Source organism: Siphateles boraxobius, unplaced genomic scaffold (genome assembly GCF_051911475.1).
Source record: "Siphateles boraxobius isolate OS27281-9 unplaced genomic scaffold, OSU_SipBor_1 22, whole genome shotgun sequence".
NCBI lineage: Eukaryota > Metazoa > Chordata > Actinopteri > Cypriniformes > Leuciscidae > Siphateles > Siphateles boraxobius.
The window spans coordinates 14067473-14076279 of NW_027508833.1; the positions used below are offsets into that span (position 1 = coordinate 14067473).

Here is an 8807-nt window from a genome sequence, read left to right on the forward strand (position 1 = left end):
TGGAGAAAATTAACTGTTCTGCTGGGTCATAAAGACTATTCATCATTATAGATATTCATCTATTTAGACATTATAAAATAAATTTTTGGTACATTTTTGTTGTCATTTTGACCCTTTTTTAAAAGGTTTTTCTATATAAATTGATGTGTCAGATATTGTAATAATTCATGTAGTAAGAAAAAAAACAAGTAAAACCCTTAAGAATATTAATTTGAAAATGCTTATTTTAATTCAGAATAAAAGAAAATACTGTTACAGCTTCAAAAAATGCTGTTATAATCTCACCATTTATTTTACATTTGTGTGGGGGTTGATGTGTGTGTGTTGGGGGGGGAGGGGGGGGGGTGTGTTCAGCATTGGGGATGTTCTATAGTCTCATGCCTTCATTTGTGTGTGTTTGTTCTGGATTGTGCCAGAATTTTTATATTTTTTTGACAAAAAAAAAAAATTCTTAACACTACATTCATTCCTATGGAGGTCAAATTGACCCCATAGGGAAAGATTTGTTACTTTTTTTTAATTTCAACCACATAAACTCCTCGAATCCAGTCAATTTTTTTGTGCATTCCAAGTTCAAGTGCGACAAAATTCATTAAGGTCTTGGACCACTCTGATGAACAATCAATATTTTATAAAAAAAATATATATATATATATATATATATATATATATTTCGGGTTCAAATGACCCAAAGGGAAGGATGAAGACACATACGCAGGCGGATAATTTCCATAATGACCAACACGATCTACCAAGAGCAGCGCAAATTAGCATCTGGTTTAAGACGTGCTTTTTTGGGCGTATAATAAGCTACCAGTAAATTGACTAGCACAAACCTTAGTAAAACCACCTTGCATGATTCATTTAAATACTCTCCTCCCATAAATGAATATGTGAATTATTGTTAACTATTATTGTTAAAAGGTGAGCTCTTAGCATCACAACAAATAAACAACAATAAAGTCAAAACTGTTTTTAATTATTTATTTTTTTAGGTCAGCAAACAGAGAAACAATAATTCTCTTGCAAACCTCATAATTTATTAATGCTGCAATTCATGTTGGAAAATCACAAACCCTTATATTTCATCAATATTGTTCAAAGTTCTGTGTTCAGACAACTAGTTGAGGGACACCATTTGGGTGAATTCTTTTGGTCTACCATGGTGTTTTATGCAGTTTATAGTAATTCACACACTTCTTAGCACTACTTAGTGAATCAAATGGTCTCATAAACCGTTGTTTTTTTTAATAATGTAACTAATTGGTTTAATTAATCCAACTTTTAAATATGTTTTACATATGAACTTGAAATATGGTTAAATACACATGGAGGAAAAGAAAATGGTGTTAGAGCCCCCTATAAGCAAGCCAAAAGCAACAATGGCATGGATGTGATTACCTGTGACATTGTGTCACAACTATTATTATAATTATATTTATATTCCTTTTAAATATAATACATATTGTAGCATAATCCACAATGATTTAATATTTGGGACAGGGAAAAGGTGGTGTTTATATATTTATCGTCTTATATTCTGACATGAGTCGGTGTCCAAAGATGTCCATGTTTAGAAAAACAATTACAAACCAGCACAGTGGAATTATATATAAAAAAAAACATAAAAAAAAAAAAACATTGTGTGAACAGGCTCTTAACTATGTTCTGTAAAGTACAATGTAAATGAAAAATGTTCAACGCAAAAGAAGCTGTTATTCTGGAATTGCAATTCTGGAAGATACAAAGTGATTGTGGCTCTACATTTAGACACTCATTCTAACTCATGTAGAAATGTGGAATCTGAATATCAAACCAATTATACAAGAAGTGGTATAATTAAAGAACAATAATGTGTATTGCGAAAGGTTAAATAAAAAATAAAAAAAATTCTTGTGAAGCGTTGAAGGAAATAAGCAATAAAATTAAGAGTATGTTGGCCTCTTACCAGTTCAAATGAGGTACAAATCTTTGTATGAAATCCCAAAATCAATTTTACACTTTCCAAGAAAAACAACTAAAAGATTTCCCTGATGCGTTGTCTTAAGAGCCCCAGTCATGGCATTTGCACAGAGAAAAACAGTTTTCCATGTGAAGATGAAATGTGAATTGCAGAATTCATGTGGCTTTAAGTAGTCTTTGTAACCACATGGATGAAATAGCAGGGCACTTCTCCTTGCCCTGGGGTGTACTGCTTGAAGTCACCATATACATTGTGCTCGCATTTTCCAAAAAATGATGCTCTTAAAATCTCCTTAAAACTCTCCACACGATGGGGGTAGTATGACAGGCGGAATTTACTACAAGACAGAAAGAAAAAACATATGAATAAAAACATCATGTATAACCAATTCCTGATTCACACATACATTTGCATTGTATATAAAATATACACATTTATAATTTCATATAAAATGGTAATAGATCAATAAAATGGTAATAGATCAACAAAAACTTAGTGAGGTATTGAAAGAACTGTTAAGCAAACTAGTATTTGTGTCGAACATTTAAAAAGCATCTAAACATATTCATTCCCATTCTACGAATAATTTTGGATTTATCTTAAATGCAAACTACAAATTATTTTACATATACTAGGGATGCATTGATTGTTTGGCTACCGGCCGGCATAAATCTGTTAATAAATTTAAGGCTGATCTTTTTTTACAACTGCAAACTTGTTCAGCCCTTAAAGCATGACATCACTGGAGGGTGTATTATTTATTACGGTAAAGAATTTGCGATGTGATGGATTCAGACCTTGTTTATTTCAGATGATTATGGCTGATTGTTTTAAAAATAAAAATAAGTATTAACTGTAAGGTGCCCGTTTTCAAGAATCGCTGCGGTAATTTTTCTGGCTCAGTAAACTTAGAGATAGAGGACAAATATCCTGCAAATGAATGTAAAAATAGATATGGTGGAATGGACTGGAGCAACATGAGGGTGTGTAAATAACAAAATGTAAATTTTTGTATGACATCACACTGAGGACAACTTAGGGACCCATATGTAAGTATTACAAAAGTTTCAAAGATTCAATGATGCTCCAGAACAGGGATAGGCAACTCCGGTCCTTGAGGGCCACTGTCCTGCAGAGTTTAGCTCAAACCCTAATTAAAAACACCCGAACAAGCTAATCAATGTTTTCAGGATAACAAAAAAATGTTTTTTGCCAGGGTTGGAGCTAAACTCTGCAGGACAGTGGCCCTCAAGGACCGGAGTTGCCCATCCCTGCTCCAGAAGATTGATTAAAGGGGCTCTAAGCGAAGTCACGCGTATTTAGGCCAAAACATTTTTTGTCACATACAGCAAACATCTCCTCACTATCCGCTAGCTGCCTGTCCCCTGAACACACTGTAAAAAGACGCGGTCTCTGCAGACACCCCAGGCTCCAAAATTGGCAACAAAAACAAAATAGGCTAACCCACACCACGAAACATAAACTGTTCCAGCCAATAACCGACAAGGATTTGGGGGTGGGGTTTGGGGGGTTAGTGTGCAGATGAGGGAGGGTCTAGCTAGCCTCCGTTTTGTTTGACATTACCTCGAACGTCAACAAGAAGTGACGTCACCCAACCTCGCATAGAGCACATTTAATCTGACGAGTCGTTTGAGAAACATTTAAAATGTGGTGATGTGTATATTATGAGGAAATGAAACATTTGATTGACATTTGATGCATGTAAACCTGTTGTAGGAGACTCCAAAACAACATTAGGAAACTTTTAAATAGCATAATAGGGGCACTTTAATGCATCGTGTTTCCTTCTGGAGCATCATTGAATGTTTGAACCTTTTGTAATACCTGCGTATGAGTCCCTCAATTGTCCTCAGTGTGAAAGAAAATCATACAGACACTGCTGTAAAGGATTCAAATATGCAAAAGATGCTGGAAAACCAAAGAATTTGCAGGGTGTAAAGTCACGGTTCGCTACGTAACTCGGTTTTGGGGTCACATTACAGTTTGTTCCACCAAGCGGCATTTAGTCTCCCCTGAGGTAGTTGGTACAGTACAGCCTCCTATAGTGCACTGATAATGCATCACAACCACCCAAAAACTGACCCCACCAGGTCACAGTACCTCGTCTCAGGCGGAGTCTGAATGTCCTCTGGTTGAGGCAGTATTAGAGTGTAGTCCAATGTGATCATGTGAGGCTTGTTATTAACCCACAGCACTGAGGTGGAGATGTCCTGCCTCAGGTCACTCTGAAACATAAGTCCTTAAGTATATGAGCCTCACAGAATGCAACAGTGTCGTTTTTCAAGATTAAATTTAAATTAATAAAAAGATGACTTGCTTAATGAGTCATTATAGTGTATATAATTTATTATATACTATGGTATAGCTTCTCCAGATTTAAGCATAATTTTATAGAATGATTTACCAACTACAGATCCTGTCAAACTGTATGTTTTTTTTAATATTCTTTCTTATATGCCGACAGTGTTGTCTTCTAATCTATGATTTGGCTCAGTTACATTAATGTTTAGGCAGGTATGGCTGACCAAATAGTTATCAGAAGGCTTACATGGAATATGTCTAAATTTTTTCAATTTTTTTTTGCAGCTAACAAACAATCAAGTGTATGCATAACTTTAGTTAAAAGCCAACAAGCAACATTATAGTATATATGCTATTCTTAAAACACAATGAAGAGCACTGTAGTGTGGTTACATGTACACAATTGGGTTCCCTTTCAGTCAGTCACGTTCAACGTTACGTTCTCAGGCGAGATCCCAATTCGTTAGTCGTTCTGACGCAACTTCTCCGTTCCTCCTCCTTCAGGGAACGGGGGTTACATACTTTTTTTTTAACTGTTTTTATTGAACTTTTCTTATAAACAATGTGTAATTAAAAAAAACAATAATAATAATAAAACAACAAAAAAACAAAAACAGAAACAAATAAACTTAAAATAAATACACATTATTTATCACATTATTACAGAACATTATCTGCATTTTTCAAACATTAACATATCTATTTATTTCAAGCAAATTTTCAATTAATGCCCCCTTCTGTCGAAAAATGTCAGATTTTAGCTGCAAATCAGAAGTCATCTTCTCAAATATGTATATCTGTTTCAGTCTATGTTTCCATTCTGTCACCGTGGGTTCGTGCACCTTCATCCAATTCACAGTAATTGTCTTCCTAGCTACCATTAACAATATATGCAATACAAATAAGTCGGATTTACTTTACAGATCTGAGGGGAAACCATCCAGCAAAAACAAATCTGGGCGCATTGGAATGGGGGTTACATACTTAACTGAGACGTTTTACCTTATAGTAAATATTCTTTCCTTGGGGCGCTTGACCAGTCTCGAGGATGTAATCATAGTTACGGTGGTCAATAATTAGGATCCCTCCAGGTTTCACCATGCTGGCTATGTTTTGCAAGGCAAGCTTCTGATCACTCTGGTCCCCTGTGAGATATGAGAAAGAAGTTAATTAGATAAATCTGTCAAATTCTGAAACCAATTTTTGTTTGGTATTCTTACCTTTGAAGTCTGGTAAATGAGCGAATGAGTTCCCTAGACAGATTACTGCATCAAACCCATCTCCAGGTTTCTTAACATCTTCGTGTAATGTTAGCCAGTTGGCCTCTTCAATTACTAAAAAGAAAAGATCAGACCAGGGAGAAACTTTTAAAACAATTTTCTTTTTTATTCTCACTCAAAACAGAGATCTTCATTTACCCCAGTTATCGAAGGCTGGCTCTTTTCTCCTCTCCCATCTCTCTTTAAGAGCATATTTGAGCATTTTGTCACTGGCATCCACACTAACCACCTTGAATCCTTCCTCTACCAACATGATGGAATCCACCCTTAAAAAAAAGGTAAAAATGTGCAAACGTAAAACCATGTGCAAATGTGAACACCATGCTGAGTATTTTCTCCTTAAAACAGCAGTGAACCAAAGACAGTCTCAAAAAAGCGCTTTGGAAAAGGTAAAGTTGCCCGAGTGGATCTCTCAGCTGGTGTAAGTGATTGGAGGTGGGGCTAATTTGCACATTCACAAGTTCACACTTACGAATGATCAGAGAGTAAATGGTTATGCGTATTTGGCGTGCTGTCCGGGGGGAGGGCTCCGAGCTCAGAAATTGGGCCCTAACCCAGAGTACTCCCCCCGTATCTCTGTTTAGGAAGATAACCAGGCAAGTGTGAGGAAATGGGGTGGTGGAGGGATGCTAAAAACTGTCGAGGAAGAGAGTTGACTGCGTATATTTATAGGCTTTACTCATGCTGATGGAGTGGACCTGTTGATTACTAATTGCTGACATCTGGTTGGAATGACTTGATTGTTTGATCATTAGAACGTGTTCCTCCCGAACCTTGTTAATAAAACATCAATTATGGGTCCACGTATACTAAATGAAGCAAGGGTGCAGTTTACATTCAAGCTATTTTAAGGCATGAATAATTTTTTTTACTGATTTTTTTATTTATTTAAATGTCATTTTGATGATCAAATATGAGTTTTAAGGGATACAATTATTGACTAAAGGGGGGCTAGTCCCAGGCTGAAATGCACTTTTGAGCTGTTTTAACTGAAAGCAACTTGCACTGATATATCCAAAAATATGTCAGTGCCATTGTTTTGGCTCAAGATGCACACCAGTAAACTTGTTAGGCACGTTTATAAAAGCTACTTAATTGTTCTAATTAAACTAAGGCCTAATCCTAGTTTAATCTAAGCCCTGTCTGTGAAACCAGGCCATAGAGTATTAGTATAGGCTTATGTTGACTAATTTTTGTACATACAGGTGCTGTATTAAGCAGCACATAAGGTACTGAATGAAAAGTGTTTCTGTTGCTACATGAAAACGTCTGTGTATTTGCTAATCCAAACTGGAGTTTTTTGTGGAGTTTCAGGAACAAGACAAGAATGGTACATTGTAAACATACAGCGAAACTAGAGAGCCATTTTATTTCAAATTGAGCTCATAAAGCTCAGTGCAAGTAGACCATTAATGAACAAAAACCCCTGGGAAAGTTAATGCATGTGTAATTCAATAGAAAAACAGAACAACATGTTTGGGCAGGAGTTCAAAGGTACGTCTAAACAGAAAACAGGTTTTGTAGGTTATGCTGAGTTAACAATTGTCCATTACGACCATTTATTAATGGACTACCTCACACCAATTTTCACTTACTTTCATGTCTTTATGGAGTACCTACAAAATAAATTTCAATAAACATATATTGTATTACTTTTTTGGTGTCATACAGATTTTTTTGCAGTCAAATTCAAATGCCACTTTTTTTTAAAATCAGTGACACTTTACAATAACTTTTTATTAGTTAACAACTTCTACTTAACATGAATGCACTGCAAACTAAGATGACTATTTTTATTAACTAACATTAACAAAGATTAATAAATACTGTAACAAATGTATTGCTTATTCATTGTTAGTTAATACATTAACGGAGTTAAAAGTTTATTGTATTATTGTAAGTATTACAGTATTATTGTAAGTGTTACAGAATCATCTTTCAAAAGTATATTTAAACTATCTATTAATACACAAAAATATAAATTATTTGTTTCTTTTAAAACACACACCGGCTCTGAAATATGATCACTTAAAATACAGCTATACAGCTGCCAGTGACAAAAAAGCACAAGCACTCTTTCATCGTTGGACTCTGGCTGCAAAACTGACTTTGTGTAATTTAGCCAAAATGGCATTCCACTTATCAAAAAGCTTCAGGGCCAACCCACATGACCCAGATTAGTAAGAGGTGGAGTTGAGTAAACCAAGAAGACAGTAACCAATCTATCAGTGGACTAAATGTCTATAAGGCTAAATGCTTTGTTATTAAATCTGAAATGTGACAAATATCCATCGGACAGATAAGCAGAGTAAATAAATAAAGTACTACAGACAATCGAAATGGCCTTGCCCATCAGATATCATGTGAGGGACAGTTTTTATTCGTTTTATTTCTTTCTTAATTTTATTATTTTTTCTTAAGTTTATTTCTTAATTTTAAGTTTTATTAGTTCATACCCTGTACCGCAGGCTACATCCAGCACCCTCTGAACCCCATGTTTTCTGAGCAGGGCAAACACCCAGCTCTTGTACTCCTCTGTCCGGCTCCGAGTGTCTCCGATGTACAGCTGCCACACTTTCGCTGCTTTACCGTCGGCATACTGATCAGGAAGACCAACTGCACCTATACCGAGAGAGCGTGTACGGTAAACACTGTCCACCATACTGAATTATCACACCACGTGAACTGTTCGTCTTCCGGATCTGAAATAAACCTCCTGCCTGTTTTCTGTCTTCGGTTGTTTGCGTCTCTTTTTCATGCTTATATGTCTGTTGACATTTGCGTCTGTGTTGAAACGGAAACTTTTGACCAATCGGACGCCCGTATACACTTACGCCTACAATGCTATTGGCCGAGGCGTGTGATGACGTGCCAGGCTGCTGACACACCCGCTCTATGTTTCATCATATTTTTAAAAGGTTAAAACTAAATGTCAGGTAGAGTGATTGATATGATAATGTTGGCAAAATGTCGAAATGTGGGTCTTAGTAACTAAAAGATATTTAGAACATTTTGCGTCTGACGTTTGCGTCTGAGAGTTTTTAAAATGGATATTTATGGAAAGAAAACTCCCGTAGCTGTCTATGTCCATTGTTTTCATTCGTGAGTTTGTCTTATTTAAGATAATACACTGAAAAGTAACATGTAATGTGTAACTTGACATTTTGATGTAGGCTAATAGTCCAATACCAGTCATGATACAGATATGAAATGTATAATTTACTGTCTGTAAATTAGTTTTC

General features: G+C 35.7%; 1 protein-coding gene across 1 annotated transcript; it reads right to left on the minus strand.

Moving 5' to 3' along the window:
- Positions 1-970: 970 nt before the first annotated feature.
- On the minus strand, positions 971-8350 carry gnmt (glycine N-methyltransferase). The gene is made up of 6 exons (XM_077238691.1): positions 8022-8350; positions 5704-5831; positions 5506-5619; positions 5288-5430; positions 4085-4209; positions 971-2300 (listed from the first exon to the last, which is right to left on the minus strand). The coding sequence occupies exons 1-6, from the start codon at positions 8225-8227 to the stop codon at positions 2129-2131; spliced, it is 888 nt and encodes a 295-aa protein (XP_077094806.1). The 5' UTR covers positions 8228-8350; the 3' UTR covers positions 971-2128.
- Between the last annotated feature and the right edge of the window lie 457 nt (positions 8351-8807).